Source organism: Epinephelus moara, chromosome 22 (genome assembly GCF_006386435.1).
Source record: "Epinephelus moara isolate mb chromosome 22, YSFRI_EMoa_1.0, whole genome shotgun sequence".
Classification (NCBI taxonomy): Eukaryota; Metazoa; Chordata; class Actinopteri; order Perciformes; family Serranidae; genus Epinephelus; species Epinephelus moara.
The window spans coordinates 11,487,870-11,507,624 of record NC_065527.1 but is presented as its reverse complement, the minus strand read 5'-3'; the positions used below and the strand labels follow the sequence as shown (position 1 = coordinate 11,507,624).

General features: G+C 43.5%; 1 protein-coding gene across 2 annotated transcripts in view; it reads left to right on the top strand.

Annotated features, from left to right (window-relative positions):
• The first annotated feature begins 823 nt into the window (after positions 1-823).
• angpt2b (angiopoietin 2b) overlaps positions 824-19,755 on the top strand; it is a 28,376-nt gene continuing 9,444 nt past the window's right edge. Inside the window, exons 1-7 of one of the 2 annotated variants that reach the window (XM_050034142.1) lie at positions 824-941; positions 1,075-1,690; positions 8,201-8,356; positions 9,066-9,187; positions 12,846-13,078; positions 13,621-13,745; positions 17,571-17,672. In XM_050034142.1, the coding sequence (XP_049890099.1) occupies positions 1,373-1,690; positions 8,201-8,356; positions 9,066-9,187; positions 12,846-13,078; positions 13,621-13,745; positions 17,571-17,672 (1,056 nt within the window). In that variant the 5' untranslated portion in view covers positions 824-941; positions 1,075-1,372. Of the gene's footprint in view, positions 1,691-8,200; positions 8,357-9,065; positions 9,188-12,845; positions 13,079-13,620; positions 13,746-17,570; positions 17,673-19,755 lie in introns of both variants that reach the window. The other variant, XM_050034141.1, reaches the window with a different exon arrangement.

The following is a 19,755-nucleotide window of genomic DNA, read 5'->3' as shown; positions in this document are numbered from 1 at the left end:
ATGCTCTCAATCCACACACAGCAACTGCATTGGTGGAAATACCTAATCCAAACTGACTATTCCAAACCAAGGAGGTAGCAGCCAGAGTTTCACAACTAGCAAGAAAGCCGCTAGAAAGCTCATGCATATTGAAGACACTTGTGGATGGAGTCAAGACAAAACCAGGTGTCTGCTTTCAATTTGGTCTTATGAACTTATACAAGCAAAACTTGGCAATTAATATCACAATAGAGCCATTTATAAAGCAAATGGTGAAGTAATGTTCATTTGTTTGAGCTGAACAGAGCTATTCGATTTTAATCACTTCTCAATGTGGACACTGGAGACAATTTAATACCATGTGTTAATGCAATCATATCTACATACAATCTGGATACAAGACACATTTGAATGCCAGGTGTAAGGGGGGTTGGTGATTAGACTGAAGGTTCACTTGCAAGCTTTTTCCAGAGCTTTTGACCATATCTCACAGCCTTCTTCTGGAACAATCAAGCAACTACACCTATTTTACTGACATTCTAATGGTTATTAAGGTTATGGCAATAAAGCAATTTTAAATTTTAGAAAGAGAGAAAATGAGATATAGATAGAGAGAGAAAAGGAAAGAGAGGTGGGAGAGAGCAAAAGTAGTTGGAGAAAGTTCCTAGTTTTTGCTTTTGTGGCGAGCAGTGTGTTTTTTTGTAGCTTCCTCTTCTAACCCCCGCAAACAGGAGTACCGTAAGAGGGTGGGAGAAAGTGAAAGAGGGAAGGGTGGTTGAGTGATTATGTGAGAAGGAGGTGCATGTGTGTGTGTGTGCATGTGTGTCTGGAGAGGTACACCACTCTCTCTCTCTACCACTTCAGCCAACATCCTGAAGCGGGCCACTCCACTCCACCCCCTCCTCTCCCCTCTCCTCCGGACCCACGCATGGACTCAAGCAGCTTGAAAAGAAGGCAGTGAGGTAAGGCAACTTTTCAGAGGAGAGATAAATGGTGAAAGGGAAGTCTGCTGTTGGTTTCCTGGACTGTGGTGTTGGAGTTACAATAGGAGGCAATCCCCTTTTCCTGTGTGTGTTTTCTGTCCGCCCTCACCAGCGGGAGCAGGAACTGGGCTGAAGAAGACTTCTGGATGCAGCAGCAAAGAGGAGGACCGGCCAAAAGAGGAGAAAGTGATAAAACAGAGACAGGAGCAGCAGGAGTTGGACTGAGAAGACAGGGGGAAGACAGAGTCAGAATCTAGAGGGACTTTTTAAAGAGCAGACAGAAGAAGTAATAGGAGGTAAAGGGGACCAAAGAAGGAACTCACCTGACTCACTTCTCTGCTCTGCCAGGAGGAACAACTTCCTTCCTTCCTTCCCTCTCCTCCCTCCCTTCCCTTTCCCTCTCCCCTGACATGGGCCGCCTGCTGGCCCTGACCCTTGCCCACCTGGCCTACCTGCTGGCCACCGCGATCGCCTCGGAGCGCCAACAGCACCACGTGCAGCACGGCCCCTGCAGCTACACTTTCATCCTCCCCGAGGTGGAGCACTGCCATCCATTAAAAGACTTCCAGGTCACCAACACCCTCCAGAGGGACTCCCCGCCTGAGGCAGAGCCTGAGTCAAGCCAATCCAAGCCGGGAAAGGCCCAAAAGGAGAGGCCTTCCTGGCAGGAGAGGAAGCTGGAAAATCTAGAGAGCGCCATGGAGAATAACACCCAGTGGCTGCAGAAGGTGAGGTCTCTGAACTGTTTGTCCTCTGTCATCCAACCACTGTGACTCTACCTCTCTGCTGTCACATGCACTTCTGCTCGTCCTTTTCACATGTCACATCTTAGCCTGCAGACCATCAAACAAAATGCTGGGAAAAAAACACAAGATGTCCGCGGAGTATACCATCCGATAACATCTGTTGACAAGCCTTCATTATTGATAAGTTCAGTGCTTAGCTGGGATTTCCTGGATGCTCGTTGTATGTATGTCTGGCTCCATGTCAACGCCTGGTGTATGAGTGTGTATTTAAGACCACTGGGATGCCAGAACTCCCTGTTGCATGCAAGAGGAGAAAGACAAGATGAAATAAGTTTGCTAATATCAGACATTGCCAAATACGTCTCACACAGTTAAACCTTCTAAATTAGCATTGTTCCCCCACAGGCAACAAGAACTCAGAAACTTCACTCTTGACTCGTGTTGTAGCCCGATTATAAGCCCAAGTCAGCTGAAAACTTTGTGTATCCGACTCAGCTGACACAAAATATAACAAGTTCCTCGGTGAAAAAAAAATTTGTTTATCTGCTGGAGACACATTTCAGCATGGCCGTTGGCCTTTGCAGTTCCATTTAGTGCGGATTATGACTGACTAAAATGAAATGATGCGATTAAAAGTGGCTTCACAATAGTGTTTTCATAGCTAAGGTCATCAGGGCACGGAATCAGTGTTGGGCCATTGTCTAGGACAGACTGACTGACACGCCAACCCTCTCCACCCGTCTCTCTATTCTTGTCTGCATCACTCACAGAATATTTATGGTATACACTAATCCCCGGGCCGATTATAAGGGTTTGTGTCGAGTGTTTAGATTGGCTGGCTGAGAGCAAACATGTTGATTATATTTCAGGATTTAGAAATGGGGTATTATGAATGCCAAAGCTCTTCCTGTGCGTCTGTCACTCCCCACTCTCAGCCACCATGAGATTGTCTGCGTCCTTCCTTTCCTTTCCTTTCCTTTCCCCAGCCTCCTTTTCCTTTTGACACTCCATCTCCTTCATTTCTATCTGGACCGTTCTGCACCTCTGGGATCACGAATGTGTTCCTTCGCACACCTTGACTTGTCAACCACCAGATCTCAAACTCTTTGTCTATCTTGCTCATGCTCTCTCGACATGCATCCAGAAAAACACACACACACAATTCCCCTGTGCGCACTCTGTCTGATGCTCAGTCTATGAACTGGAGACGTAGCTTCCATAGGAAGCATCCCATGAGGCCACACTGCACGTGTGTTTCAGAGACAGTATATTATTCATGAATACAGTCTGCAAAGCATCACATATTGCACTCATCTTGAGCGTTTTCTGTGCAGCATGCAGTCGCTTCCTTTCACTCCCTCCACACCAGAGCTGTTGAGATGAAGGAGGGTGCAGTGATAACCCCCTCCCCTCATCTACAGAAAAAGCTCTGCTGACACGTATCTTGCTCTGTTGCCAAACTTCTTCCACATAATGTCAGGAATGAACACAAAGATCCAACCTTTCAACAAGTTACCCCCACCAGGCCATAGTGATGCATAAATGACACTGTAGGTGGGATTTCCTCATAAACACAGCACGACCCCAGAGAGCCTCTTTTAGAAATGCAGGAGGTTATACCAACCTTTGACCCGCAGATGGCAAAGCCCTTTCAGCACCTTGTGGAGCTCATTAAGCCTATCTGCATAAGTTTGGGGAGAAATTGGTGATATGAATGCGGAAGGGCTCGAGGCAACTGTGTCGGTGTGCCTGTGAAACTTTGCACGATCTCACTTAAAGCTCCCCTGGGATGATATGACCCTTACTGTGAGCCTTCCACTCAAAACCCTTGAAAGAAAACACACACCCACACACAAAAACACAAACTCAGGAGCGCGCACACACACACACACTGATCCAGCATGTTCCGCTGAGGAATCTCCAAGAGGACGAGTGCAACAGGACTGCATTAATGTTCCAGATTCCTTCTTTGGTGTTTCCAAGAAGAAACTAGTGTTTGTTTCCTTTTGTTCTAACCCCCAATGCAGCCCCCCCATCCAGCCTCTTTGGCCTTCTGCTGCCCTGGGGGATTGGCAAAAAGGATGTGAGCATGCTTTTGTTAGTGCTTTAAAGAGACTGTGTGGATTATGCTAATGCAGAAATATTGCCTAGAGATCAAGGTGGCTTGGCTACCCTCAGGTGACCTGATTTTCTGGCTCAGTAATATTTCATTAGAAGGCATGTCACCCACATTACTCACAATATTCATTGGTCTTTATTTTCTTTTATTTCTTAAACACACAACCCCTTTCTTTGTCTTGAACCACTCTCAAAATATGACCATTGACTTTAAAACATCTTAAAGTATAAGTTCTGTATTTTCAACCTTGGCCCTGTTTTTGTGTCTAAGTTACTAATAGGAACAATACTTTTTGAAAAGGTCCAGTATTGACAGAGAGCACTGCAACCGCAGAGGCAAAACATGCTGCAATGTAATCCCTGCGGGCAATTGAGCACCATCAATTTATGCCCACTCAAAGTGCTTGTTTTTGTCACTGACATGCTCAGATTACTAGCACTAACTGTATGACAATTTATGGTAAGTATCCCTCCAGAGATAGACCTTTTTGTTAAAGAGTAAGGGGGCGATCACACCTACAAGGAGCGCTAGAAATGAGACGCCAGTAAAACAATTGATTCCCTATGATACGATGCGTCTGACTGGTTTTCAAGCATTTTTTATGACGAGCGTCTTTCTGGCGTCTTTTTAGACGCTGAAAGTTGAAATAATCTCAACTTTTGGGCGTCAGGCGCCAGTAGCACCATAGCTCCGTCTTGGGTCCATTTTCAATGTTTTGATCGCCCGGTTGCGCACGCACCCCCACTCTACAGGCGCCACTAGCACCAAGGGCGTTTCAGGCATTTCAAGCGTCTTTGAAGCGTCCACGTTTCTAGCGCCACCTGTAGGTGTGATCGGCCCCTAAGATCTTTTGTGTTTGTCGAAAACAAACCTGAAATTGATTTCGCCAAAGCCACCAGACTCCATTAAAAAAACAACATTGATTTTATCACTGTAAAGCACACTTCATTTGAAGTCAACAGAAACATAACAAAACACAAAAACTATCTTGGTTCATCTTTCCACTGTTTAATCAATCACCAGTTCCAGTTAAGCTGAAATAAACCCTTAATTCACCCAGTTAGATGTGAAAATATGCCAGTGCTATACACGCTACAATGACTGTTTATTCAATGGAGTCTGGTGGAATTGGCGATGCTAATTTCTGGGTTGTTTCTGGTTTTAAAAAAAGGATTTTTCTCTTTAATAAGGTCTATCTCTGTAGTGATCCTTTCCATAATGTGGTTTGACATTTAGAATAATAATCTGAGCCTGTCAGTGGAAAACACAAACACTTCTAGTGGATGGAAATTGAGGGTGAAGACATGCCCCAGATGGTTACATTGCTGCCTGTTTTGCTGCAATGCTATCGCTCAATAGCGGAATTTCAAAAATGTATTCCCATTTGTCACCAAGACACAAAAATATGGGAAAATGGATCGTTAGAGTCAGGTGGGACCAGGGAATGGCAACTTGCCGGTGAAGATTCTTAATCATCCAGGTCATGGTAATCGTAGGTGCTAATATTGTAGGCCACTGGACTTGCTTGCATTTCTTGAAGACGTTTCGCCTCTAATCCAAGAAGCTTCTTCAGTTCTAAATGCCCTAACGACCCACATGGTGGCCAGGTGGGTCAACGACTCACATTGTGACCTTAACGACTCTGAAACTAAGAGCTCATGTGACCCCTATGCCCACACAGGGTTTATAGCGTGCAACTCCGCACCAGTCATTTAGAACTGAAGAAGCTTCTTGAATGAGAGGCGAAACGTCTTCAAGAAATGCAAGCAAGTCCAGTTCCCTACGATATTAGCACCTACGATTACCATGACCTGGATGACTGAGAATCTTCACCGATAACGTTTCTGTAAGACTGTCCTTTGAGCTAAATGCTAATGTCCACATACAAAAAACAACACGCTAACAATGACGATGCTAATGACATGCTGATGTTTAACAGGTACAGCTTTTATCATGTTAACCATCTCAGCTTCCTGTGTTAGCATGATAACATTTGCACATCTAAAGACAATCTGTTCAGTAGTTGTCCAGACATTTCACTCAAACCCACACATGATGGCGCTGGAGGAAAAGTCAAGGGATTGCCAAAGTCACTAATGGAGGACACATCACCTGGGAGCCATAAATATCTGCACAAAGTATGATCCCAATCCATCCACTATCTGCTGAGATATTTGACTTGGATAAATGAAAACGTTGACCGGCTGGTGTCACGAGATAAACTGTAGGGATCACAAAGTCATTAAGATTCCTCTGGGGACCATGAATATCTGGAAAAAATGGCATGGCAACACCATCCACTGTTTTTATTAGATATTTCAGTGGAGACTGAAGCGAGGCTTGACTGACACTACCATCCCTTGATTACAGTCCAAAAAACCCAAAAACATCAGCAACATCTCTTTACAGAAACAACATCCTGGTTACTCTGGATAATCTACAGAACACTCTGTGAACCTCTTCAATGGGGACGAAAGCAGCTCCAATGAAAACTGTTCACAGTGAGATCTGTGGATTACCCAGAGTGACAGGGAGATTGTTTCTCAAAAGAGATGTCGCATTTGATTTTTGTAAATGTCATCATAAAATGCTGTGGGCACCAAAACCAAAATTTAATTCACATGGGTGGAGGCATGAATCCAAATAAAACCAAAGCTATCAGCATGTTAGACATCGTGAGCAGTAAGTGAGAAAATGTGTTTCTATCATTTTGGTGTGTGTTGAGGCCAAGAATGCATCTTTCCCTGCTGAAAAGTGGATTTACATGGTTTTGCAGTGAAACAACCAAATCACCTCTTTCATGGAGATGTTTTCATTCCTATGTCACAATCATAGCCATCCTGATTAATCATTATCATTTGCTATAACGCTCAGCAGATATGTTTCCCTTCTTCTTTTGAATTGTAACTGAGAACAAACATGTCCACTGGCTCCATAATTAAGATATCATGTGATACAACTCCAATGATTTTCTCAGCACAGCTCCCTACTCCCTCTTAGACACAATAAGACAGAATTATTCTACATCCCAAATGTGATTTATCTGGCTGCGCAGTGCAGCGTGCGACAGAGCTGCAATTAATGCAATTGGCAGTGGGAGATGGAGTGTATCAAGACCTCTGGATTGAGCTCTATCACACAAGGCTGTAATAGGAACACTTTGGTCAGGCGGCTGATAGCAGCTTCAATACACAAGGCTGATTATGATGCGGGGATCTTTGGTTCTTCCTTTTGGAGTTGGCTTTAATCCGTTTGGTAATCTCTTCATAACCTTCGTTATAAGGGGATTCTGTCTGCTGTCTCAGTTGTCCTTAAGTAGCAAAAATGTGAGAGATGGATTTACAGAGCAAGAGGGAGAAAGAGGGAGTTAGTGAGAGAGATCAAGAGGAAGTAAAAGACAAAGAGAGAAAGATCACTAGCAGGCAAACAATTTAATTGCAGATTCATCTCTATTTGCCCGCTCGGATCAGTATTTTTTATACCGCGTAAAAGATAGAAAAAGCCCTCTCCTGTGGCAGTGCATTATCATAATCCCATTCCTCTCTGAAATGGGCATTCGTATTGAAAAAACAAACAATCGGAGTCTCATTTGGATCCTCTTCGATTTTTGCGAATAGCCACTCATTAGCTGGATAACTTTGAATGCTTTCTCCTTAGAGACTTCATTTTCCAGTCATGTGGTTTAACGAGTGAAGTCTGATCTTTCCTCCCCGCAAAAGTCATAAATATTAATGTTTCTCCGGTTCGATATTCTACTTTGCTTTATTGCAAGGCACAGGCCATTGCCCGTTAAACGTCAAACAAAATTCCATCGTTCACGGCAGGCAGAGGCAAATTTGTCTTCCAGATGCCGTTTGCTCAAACCGACCACATTAATAAGAAAATCTATTTATTGGAGCAAGATGGATGCCAACCTATTTTTACTCCCTCTGCAACATATGATGGGTTCTGCCAATGATTCTTTCTCTGACCTGGTGATTGATTACAGAATGTAGGAGATTATCCCTGAAGTCTGCGCACGAATATCATCAAGTCAGCCTTTACTGCACTTTTTGAAATCCCACTGAAATGCCTGTACAGTGCATCATTTTATTAATGTAAGGGGTTGGTATTTGCCCGAGGTAGACCCGCAGATGGATAGATGGGTGGTGAGGACACTGCAAGTGCCCTGGGGGTACTATATTCCATGACTCCATCAGAGTACCTGAAAGGATCGGGGTGAAGAAGACGGATTACTCGAAGGTTGCTACTTTCACAGTGCATCAAGCTGTCAGTGAATGTATTACCTCCTAAAATGTGAATATCACCACAATGAAACTAGGGAATCTGACATGCTGGATAATATTCTCACAGGCTGCTTGTTCTCCTTACAGCTGGAGAACTTCATCCAGGAGAATGTGCGCTCTGGGATGGAGGAAATGAAAAGAACTGCGGTACACACCCAGACAGCTGCCATGCTGGAGATGGGAACCAACCTCCTCAGCCAATCAGCGGAGCAGACTCGCAAACTGACAGACGTTGAGACCCAGGTGAGCCCGTCAGGAAGCATTTGAGCGAGCCTGAGACAACTTGTTTGCAGCCAATCCAAATGAACAACTGTGGAGGTCAGACCAATGCAAAAACAAATGATGTCACTTGCAAAACCACTTGGCGAGTACCTAATTAAATGTAAATCAGATGTAACCTGCAGAGAGGCCATGCCCAAAGGTGGCGGCAAACGCTTTAAAACAGCTGGTATTTTGGTTCCACAGGCTCTGATTGACACAGTGAGTTGAGCTCGGCGTCTGACACCAAGCCAATTAAAACATAAAGCTTAGAAGCACAACACAGATGTGTCTTCAATCATGCCACAGAGCTGTTATTACAGATTGTGCTGTTTTGGTCCTCGTGCTTTCTTTTACTCTTATCAAAGTCGATACAAAACCGCAACCTGTACAAATATCTGTGATGCTTTGTTCAAGTTTTTGTTTCATCTGCAACTTCAAAACATGTCGCAGGTGCATGTGAGATAATTCCTGCTCAAGTTTTCATTGTGAGATCAAAGAATGAGCATTATGAGCCTTGTGATGTGCTGTGCGACATTGTTTATCCCCAAGGGTGCTGTTAATGAATTCAGCTGGTGGGCAGCCTTTTTTCCCCCCATCAATCATTTCATCAGCACTCCTCATCACTCCAATCCATTCTTCATCATTGCACACACTGTGATAAAGTTATTCTTCTGTTTTTATCAATCTATAGGTGTTAAACCAGACAAGTCGCCTGGAGATCCAGCTGCTCGAGTACTCGCTCTTCACTAACCGGCTGGAGAAACATATTCTCCTGCAGACTCAGGAGATCTCACGCCTCAGTGATAAAAACAGGTGAGCACTAGACACGCACCCTTCAAAAGATTATTCAGGCAAGTACATATTAAGGCACTGCAGGACTTCCAGGGTAAGTTGTTATTCTGTATAGGCACTTCATTTTCAGATCCATTATGTTACCCTAAGTGGTAATTCATGAGGCCCTTATTCTCTCATTTTAAAACAAGGTCGTGTTACGCAGTCATTTCTGCTGTTATTTTTGCTTTTCACTTCCCAGAAAATCAGTCATCAGCCCAGTCACAAGAAGAAAATGTTGGCGTGGGACGTTTTGCAAATCACGGACACACTGCATGGTGTACGTGTCATACGTATCATGTTAATGTTTCTTAAGTTATGTAGTTCAGATTACATGTGTATGAGCGAGACGGCTACCAAGCAGCAGACCATATTTCCAGCTGTGCTTTTTAATGGCTCATTTTTGACAACTCCAGTGGCGATTGTTGCGACAATAAGTTGGTTTTGTGAGGGTGAGGTCAGCACATTTTTAGCAGCAGTTGTTGCGACAACAACTGGGTATTTTCTAAGGAAAGGGCGTCATATTTCCAGTGGTGTGGGGTGACAAAACCGGGGATTTTTCAAGGCATGGTCAGCACATTTCCAGCAGTGGTTGTTGCAACAACAACTAGGTGATTTTCAAGGGGAGGTCAACGTATGTCTAGTGGTGGTTGTTGTGTAGTTTAGTTAGTCAGTTTTTGTGTGTCTAAACCTAACCACAAGTTTTACCACAGTGTTGTCACAACACAAAAAATTGAAGTGTAAAGAAACGTAAAGTTTCAACATATTTGCTAAAAATTAAACATACAAATTTGCAAATGGTTAAATTATGTTTTAAAAAAGAAACAAAATGCAAGAATTGATGCCATTTTCACTTATTCTCTCATTCTTTTGGGCTTGTAAACAAAGTCCTGCAAGTTCTCAAAGGCACTCCTTTTCAAGGGTGCTCTGGGTGCTTCAGCAGAGGCTGTGGAGCTCACCCAAATTTTCTGCTCACATACACGGTGCGTCATTGAGGGCACCGTTTCGGCCGTAGCAGTCATCTCAGGTAGCGTGGTGTTATTTTTTAAGGCACGGATTGCAGCAACGTGATTTGGGTCGGTTTTGTGACGACGGAAAACCTTTTTGCCACTGCTTCCATACATCGATTTCTTCGAACAGCCAACGCAAAATGCGGCACCTGGCTCGTTCAACTTCTTGCACCATGTATTAAATGGTTTTCCCTCAGCGCCCTCCTTCTCAAGCCATGCCCACCTACATTTATTTTTCACCCCTCTCTCCAGCTCTGCTGTATTAACACCGGGTTTCATATATTTTGCTTCGATCTCTCTGCCCTGCTCTACTCTACTTCAGCGCTACTTAGCTCTCTCAGCTCTCTCTACCGCATCCACCTGTCGCACAAAATGCACACGGCATGCTGTTTTCTCTCAGCGTCTGATAGCTGGCGGTCAAGCTAACACAAGCTAATCATTCAAAGCAGTTCAATTGTCCATTTCTGTTGCACATTCACCCACACTGATTTGGATATCAGGCTGTAACGGACATCTAAACAACATGTGCTTGGAAGTTGTGTGCCGTGTGTGTTTGTGCGTGTGTGTGTGTGTGCATGCTGTTTTTAGACCCTCCCCACTCAGCTGAGGTTGATAACACTACACTACTAGTGGAACTACCCATGTGCTTCGCTGAAAATCTGAAGATGAGTCGTTAAATGCTAACTTATGTCAAGTTGTTGGCATAAGTTAAATAAATAAAAAGTACTAGAAATGTCCGTTAAGCCGGAAATCACGGAAACATTTGTGATTTTTTAAAGAAATGTGCAGTGGCAACATTTAGTCTTACAACTGGGTTGCAGTCAAAAACTGCACCTCCCAAAATCTCTTGTTTTTTGTTAGTGAGGATTTGGTTACTGTAGGTGGCGCTATTTTCTTTGCCCGCTTAGTTGCTGCTTTTCCTTTAGTGATTCTAAATGAGCTGGTGTGGCTGCTGTAGGAAACATAGCACACAACTCTTCCTGAGAGCATATTTTCTCAGGAAATAGCTACACTGGGTGGCAAAATATAAAGGCTTTCAAAAGTGTGATATACTGTATATGTACATGTACATGTATACAACTGGTCCTTTTCATGCACAGCTGGAAAAGAAAAACAGGGCACTTAGCGACTACATAATGCACATTGTGTGAGCATGTGTGTGTGTTTGCCAGTGAATAGGCAGTGCGTGTTAGGAGGGGTTTCCCCATTCTTCTCTCTAGGAACACAAGGTCAGATTAGGGCCAGCAGAGGTTAAAGACAGGGTGCTGGGCGGCGTGAAAGGGAGCGGGTGTTTTCTCTCTTTGTATCTGCTTGTTTATCATTCCATCGATCTGTACCAAGTGTGACTGGGAGAACACAGTGCCCCGACTCCAACACCTGTTACACATCTGGCCCTGCTTGGCCTGACTCTGCCCTTTTTGCCCTCGTCCTTCAAGTCGGTGACATGGCTCTGACACGCAAATAAATGAATACATTTCCACAAGGGTAAACACCATGACGGGACGCATGAAATAAGAGAGGTCATAGTGGGTTTGCAGCTGTGGAATAGAAGGGAATTGTAGTGGTTGTGGGGGGCTACTGCTGCTGATCCTTCAGGGCATGGAGCCAGTTTTTGAACTGCTGCCAACTACAAAGAGCAGAGAGGCATGTTTGTTTTCATAGGCATTACATGTAAAATACTATTGGCAGGAAGTGCTGCTTTTTGTGGAGAGACGGTGGGAGCAGTATAATAGCAATATATATATATTACAATAATAATAAATAGCATAAGATCATAAGCATAACAGTTTAATTGCCCAGGGTGCAGTGTGATCCAAAGTGCCATGTTTGTTCTGTCAAACCGTCTAACTGTTTAAACATCGCTGTGCTGGTTTACCGCTGCACTCTACACTTTGACTGTTCCTCAAAGTAAAACACACATAATGGAGAACAATTTGTTAGCTTGCTTTGCCACTTTCATTGAGTGTTCCCCCACAAAGAAAATATGAAATGAAAGTGATTTAAAAAATGATTTGAATTGATCCAGCTCTCCTTTCAGGCCACATACTGAGCTGCTGCCTAAAGTGGGAGACTGAGGATAGGCGTTTAGTGCAGCGGCTGCATGTGCACAGGCCTGAAAAGTAGCTTGTTCAATCTGGGTGGCTGGATTGTTTCAATAAATAACTGCTGCACAGTCGTTAGTCAAAGCCATAAAGATCAGGCAGCAGGGATTTATGATCTTCATTTGGAGGTGGGGGGAGTGGCACTTGTGCACATACATACACACAAACGGAGTCAGACTGTTGCCTCATGGCTATGATCGAGAGGCTTAGCATGCAGGCCCATCTGTGAATGCCGCTGCAGTACAGGTGTTTATATGATGTTAGCCCGATGAGACCATCGCGCTGATGTCTATTAGTCATCCTTATGTAAATGTGCAAGTTTGTGCAACCTCTGCTGAGATAGGTAAATGCTGAATGGATGGATTCTCCACCTGCACCCACTCTCTTATATCTCCTGCCACCCTAATCATTCATCTTTAAGATGCATCTTAACGCTTGATATATTAAGTCATCAGATTTTCACTTTCCTCCAATGCACTGTAAAGATGTTTTTGGATTTTTTTTTTTTTTGCTTTTTGTCTTTGATAGTTTTCTGGAGCAGAGGCTCTTAGCGCTGGAGGCTCGGTATGGGAGGGAGCTGCAGGGCTTGCAGAGCGAAAAGCAGCAGCTTCAAGAGCTTCTGGAGAGACAGAGTCGACTGGTCAGTCAGCTCCAGGGTGAACTGGGCAGCTCCACGCTCAACAGCACCTTACTACAGAGACAGCAGGCCGTGCTCACGGACACGGTTCAGCAGCTGCTGGCTATGGTCAACCACTGCAATGGTAAAGCTGAGCAGTTTATGGTTTTTAAATGAGCAAATTGTGCCGCCAACACCAGTTATTTTAATATATATATATATATATATATATATTTGTACAACAAGAAAAATGCTCTATAGTTACTAAAGAGATAAAGAAATGTTAGTCAGTATGAAACAGAGAACAAGGCACTCACTGTATTTATCACACAATTATATATTGCATTCCTATGATTTACTACTCCTTGAGTGCAGAATGACTAATGACTAATAGCATCAATAAACACCAGAATTTCATTTAGGCAAAAAGGGGAGCCACAGATTTTCAATTAATGAGCATGGCATTTGTGAGTTAGACAAAAAAAAAGTGTAATTTTAAACAAGCAATACCTCCTAGAGCAGCTTGTAATTTAACTCCCAGACACACTACATACATGCATGCACAGCAGGCGTTGCAGGCTTAAGCCAGAGCTTAACATTACAAGAGAACTCACATATGGGGTTTGGATTTGTGTGCAAAACCCATAAGGTTGCCATCTGTAAATAAATGCCTACATGTTTTTGCAGAAATCTCCAATATGCCCAAGGAGGAGCCGCTCAGTTTCAGGGACTGCGCGGAGATCCTGCGATCCGGAGTGACAGAGAATGGAATATATAGCATACGCCTCCCGAACTCCACGCAGACTGTCAAGGTAGTAAGGCTTTAAAGGTCATTGGCCTTTTCTTGCAAATATCACCTAACTGACTGTGACATGAAACTTTTCTGTGAGACATGTTATCCATTTGTCTTTCAGTATTCAGCACTGGCATCATTTTTTATGCCTAGTCGGAGTAATGGCATAATATCAAGCTCACAGTCTACATAACGACATGCAAAGAACGTATTATTACTTTTTGGACAGGAGTAAACACTGGGCAGACAAACTAGTCTGATGTCATGGTAATTCGCAGGCGCTTTTGGTGCAGCGGTTGATGGAAATGCCATACTGGGTTACAGAGAGCTAAAATAATAAGCAACAGGAGCATGATGCCCCGCAGGCTTCATGGTGAGTGAGTGTGTGCTGCTGAATGTAAAGTCAGAAACACTTAGGAGGTACCTCCGCTGACCTGAAGTAGCTATCCCTTGCTAACTCAACCATGGCATCCACCAGCAGGCGATCCTTTCTTCAAATCTCAGCTAGCTGTGGTGAAGATCTTTGCTCTAAGAGCTCACCACAGTGAAACACTTTTCTGTTATTCATTACTTTCAGTCTAGTTTGCTGGTTGGCACCGTCTCCTACCGCCTCTGTTTTCCCCTGTTCTTCCTCTTCATTTCCTGTGGGCAAGGCATCCAGGTGTTGGGCACGGGTGCCATGTGTTTCCTGCCAACTGGGGCCAACGTACGTTTCCACTGATGCGAGTTAGTACTCCCCAAATCATTGCTGCTTTCAATCTATGCCATCTAATTCCAATGTGGCTGGCAATCTGGGTGGCTGCGTGAAAGTGGGGCAGATACAAATTGCCCTATTTTCAAAGCGGAGCACGGGCTTCCTCACTTGGACACAAGACAAAAAGCATACACATATGTGTGGAATGCAAATCAGGCTATATGAGACATCTATGAGACTTTTAATCACCAGGGTTGTGAATAATGATTGGATTTAATAACCAAATAATTCATAGTTTGGATCGGCTTCTTTGTAATTTTTCATAACTCATTACAAGCTATAGATGCACCGGGCTCATAACATTAAACACATTAGGGCCTCTCACTAAACACATATTGTGAGGTAACTATTTTGTCCCCGAGAGCCCTTTACAAATAATAACCACGGCATTATCTTTTTTTTAAATCAAAACATTGCTCAAGTTGTCTGGATATTTGCATGTTATTGTAATGGATGTGGCCCTAACTGACTCCTCGCTGGCTAATAATAAGTAAATTTAGAGTTTTAAATACGGATCTGGTCTAAATCACAATAATGACCACATTTGGGAAATGACTTCAATTCATCTATTTAAAGACCCTGTTTTTGTATTCAGTGCGATGCGTTTAAGGCCAGATCATTGGCCTAATATGCCAGAGGATAATCACAGCGTATTGCCAGTCTGCTCTGTTTTCAGAGGTAAAAGACCTGAGTGCCTTTTGACCGTGATTTAGCTTTCCTATTCTGGGAAAGTGCTGGAAACTCTCATTTCATTTCTGGCAGAAAATAGCCCGTTGAGTTGTCGGAATACAGAGACCCCTTGGGACGCTGCCCACATACCAACATCCATACTGTCTGACTCTTGAGACAGGTCAGGGTGGTTCATATGGTGGACAAGATTCAAGTAACCTGCCAAGCAAATCGATTTTGTTTCGTCAGTAATAAACCTCATTGCAGGTTGTAGAGGTTATCGAGTCAAAGCCGTCACTGACAATATATCTAATTTGAGACGACAACATGTAGCACAGAGACTGAAACATACTACGTGCCTAAGAAAACAGTCCCACCCTGTAGCCTTGAGGTATGCACAATGAATACACTTGTTCAATTAAGAGGGATCTAATCTTACCACCCATGGGAGAAATTCACAGACATTTCATCACAATACCTAAGAGAGGCTAGGATATGTCCAGTCAAACACCTTGAATATGTAAAACAAGTCCCTCGCCGAGTTTAAATATCAGGTTCTGCCAGTAGATGAATGAGCGCAATTCATTTGTTCTCCCAAACATATCTACATATGGCAAAATGTGCAGCCAAGTACGAAAGAAAACAGTGTGTGTAACCAAAAACGCAGATGCCTCCTCCTCAGCCCCGACTCAGGGGGATAAGAGAACATGCTGATATGTTAGTTTTTCCTCCCCACCTGGGTCGTATCATTGCATGACACCCTGAAATGTTGGGTTCCTCGCCTCCCCCCTTACTCCTGATGCTTCCAAGGCATCCTTCAAATAACAAAAAGACTACGTGTTTTATTTCTTTGTTATGTCTTGCCACTTTTCTCTCCGCTTTCTCGTTTACCGCTCAGATGCTGTAAAATGTGACATCTTGAAACTAATCCCAGTTTACTGGCAGATATACTTGAGTAGCTGTCAAGTGGAAAACAGAAAAAGGCTGGGTATTGTTTAAAGAAATGTTCAATATTGGGGCCAATATGGTGCTAATACTAGAACACCGTTATGTTCCTTATACCTTGATTTAGGGAATATTGATGTATTAACCTTTGCTTGTTGTTTTTACGGCCAAACAGCACACGCGTATCAGTTTTAAACGAAATAATTGCATCTATATCAATCACAGCTGCACAAATAAATCGCTTTCTAGTAGCAATCAGATGATTATATGCAATGTGAAAGGGGTCGTTTGCAGCGATGAAGAGAACTCCGCAGTTCCCCTCAGATCAACAGAATATTTTGCTGTCTTTCCTCAACAAGCAGTTGTTTTCAGCTAATAAGCTCTGATGTACCCACTCCACACTGTTGGCCAAGCACCAAACTGTTAGTGACTAGTTGGTTAACACAGTGGGGCATTTAGCTGCTAAAGAGCCAGATATCTCCCTTTCTTTTTTTATTGGAATTGCCAGGTGGCTTGACACACAGCTCCAAATGAATGCTTTGCATCTGCTGAATGTGGGAAATTATTGTGGAAAATGTGGCTGCTATAAGGTGATAATTATGTCGATGTTCTGTTTACCGCTTGTTCGTCTGCCTCTGAAACGATCAGTTATTGCCACTTCAAAGGTGCACCATGCAGCAGGATGGTTGGTTACTGACTATACACATGCTTGCCAGTGAAAGTGAGAGTAAAATCAAACCCCAGATTCACTCTCGTTTTGTATATCTGCATTTTTTCAGTGCTGAGTCTCCTGGATACCTGCTGCTTATATGGTCAGGCAGCTGGGTGCGACATTTTTATAAAGTCCTGACTTCACTTGAGCACTGCAGGGGTACACGGCCATAAATTTCCTCAACACAGAAAATAAAATACAGGCAGAGGGCAGAGTCTCTGCAGAAAAATACACAGCCACACACTTCTAGTGGGTTAGGAGTAGAGTTGTACCGATACCAAAGATACTGTATTATAACAAGATGGCCCACCTACAATATACCCCCATTGTATGAAATGGTATACATTTCCAGTCTCCTAAGTACGCATACGCACGCTACAGGCAAACGAAACGGAAATGGAGCGGAGTTTAAAAAGCATTCTACTGTAGCCTTTAAAATGTCTTTTTTACCAAATTGTGTGGCTGCACTTTAACCTGTGTCTTGATCTGTGTCAACACCGGATAATAATAATTAAAAAAAAAGTTTTGAGACATACAACAATTCACATCCCATCCATTTTTTTAAGCGCCGCTGGTATCGGATCGATACCTAAGGTTCAGGGATCGGAATCGGTATCAGAAAGGAAAAAAAATGGTATCGGTACGTCTCTAGTCATGAGTGGTGATTGAGAGGGATTACTTAAAAAATCTTTCCTGACTTGATCAGTTTTGCTACCCTGCCCTAAGTAATAAAAGCGTCTTCTACCTTGCTGTCATTTCCACAGGTGTTCTGTGACATGAAGACTAGCGGTGGAGGGTGGACGGTGCTGCAGCATCGGAGAAATGGCTCCGTAAACTTCCACCGTGTCTGGAGGGACTACAAAATGGTGAGCACTGCAGAGGGTAGGGTTAATGTGCACCAGTATTAGGTAGCATGGATCAGTGTTGTGGGGCTGGACAGGAGGTTCCAATAACCGTCCATGGGTGATTTGGCACAGGGAGGCGTGGGATACCAGCTAGCCTGTGATCCCAGGTGACCTGCGTTTGTTGTATTTGGCTGCCCCCGTGTTCTCTACCACCTCCCATGTTATTGCACCTGCTCTCGTTCCCTCTCCCTGTCACACTCCCACACACGCTCATGCACAAACACACACACATAACGTACTTCAATGATCCACAGATCACTACTGTTTCTATCCATCCCAGAAGCGTTCCTGTGTAGGGAAATGATTGTGCGGTGATGAAAGTAACAGTGTTTCCAAATTCTTGGTCTGAAAAACAAACTGGATACAATGCAGTCGTACACTAGAGACTATGAAGCTGCTCCAGCACTCTGGCCGAACCAAGCATGTTTTGACACCTTTGGCTTTTGTTTTGTTTGGACTTACATTTAGACGGGGCTTTTTCTTTTAACTTCATCACAAAGTTTTCTCAATAGAATCAATATTCTGTTTGCGCAACACAGAAAAACATAATGCTTGCAAGCTTCTTTTTTTTTTGACTGTGTTAAATTACACACAACAAATGAGTGAGGCTAGTCTGGGATTGAGTGGAGTAGCAATTTGTCTCTCACCCACGCCAACAAATCAATTGCCACAGTTTGGGTTGGAAATAGGATGCAGAGAGGACTGCGACTGCAAACAGAAAGAGTGAGACCAAAAACAGGCTTAAAAAACCTCTTTCAAGACCAATATTTTTTCAAGTGGATGATAAATATTTGGTTCCAGTTGGGTCGTGGGAGCACAGAGGCCCTGTAGATGGCAGATAACGTATGTACTAAAATGCTTCACTGCCTCGGCTCACACTCTATATTCTCAGAAACTGTGGTCAGTGTTGATCAACTGTTAAAGCCAGGCCTTGCTGGTCGAATGATGAATGCTCCAAGGCTCTCACTGTGTATTCACTCTCACTTAAGACCAATAACAAACCGAGAGTCTGACAGCGAGACAAAGTGACTTAGAGTGTAGAGGTAAACAAGAAGAAAATGTCCTTCTGATAGACTGAACATAAGTTTTATTATTCACAGCTCTGCCTTGAAAATGCAATCAGCCTTGATGGTTACATGCTTACTGACTGTCGGATAACATGCGCATTCTCAAATTTGTTTGGCCTTTTCAAACTGTGAATCCACATTCGCTTGCCTCAGTCAAACAACTGACACAACAGCCCTCTGTGAGATTCATTAGAGGAAGCCACATAACATTTCTCCTCTTAAGCCGCCTCTGTGAATAGAACATTGCGTGTTATTATCATTTCCCTGGAGCGGCGACATCCAATCCTGCAGCGCACTGTTCCTGTCAAAGCCATCACCCCCATGTGGCTCACTGTTTCTGTTTTCATTTAATGCTGCGGTTTCTTTTGTGAAATCATGTAAATGCTACTGTGCCTTCAACCTGTTAACATCATTTAACACTGACTCCTGGTGCAGATTTATGTCCTTGATACTTCTCTTTTATACACTCGTTTCTTTATATTCTGCCTCTGTATAATGTAGAAATGGTTGATAAATTAAAGTCAAGCTGCCAGATGAGCTTCAGTGCTCAGCTCTGAACTCTACAGGAAGAAGGGACAGCATTCCTACAGAATATATTCCGTCAATTGATGTTTTGGTGATGGTGCTGTGGAGGGCTGTCGAAATGAGTCCAGAATCTTCAAAAGCCATAATTGTCTGGTTACTGAGGATGCTGTCACACCTGCCCTGTTTGATTCAGTTCAATCAAACTCAAGTTTGTTTGCCTGCTAAGTGCGGTTCGTTTGGGCAGGTGTGAACTCAGCAATCACACTCAGGTGTGCACCAAAACAACCGGACTGAGACCTTCTTGAAGAGGTGGTCTCAGTCCGGTTATACAAATGAACTCTGGTGCGGTTCATTTGTGGTGAGAACGTGTTCCGACCTGGATGTGAACCAACTGCAGTCACATGACACATTGTTTGGGTTAAACATGAGCATGTTACAGTCCTGGAGGATTA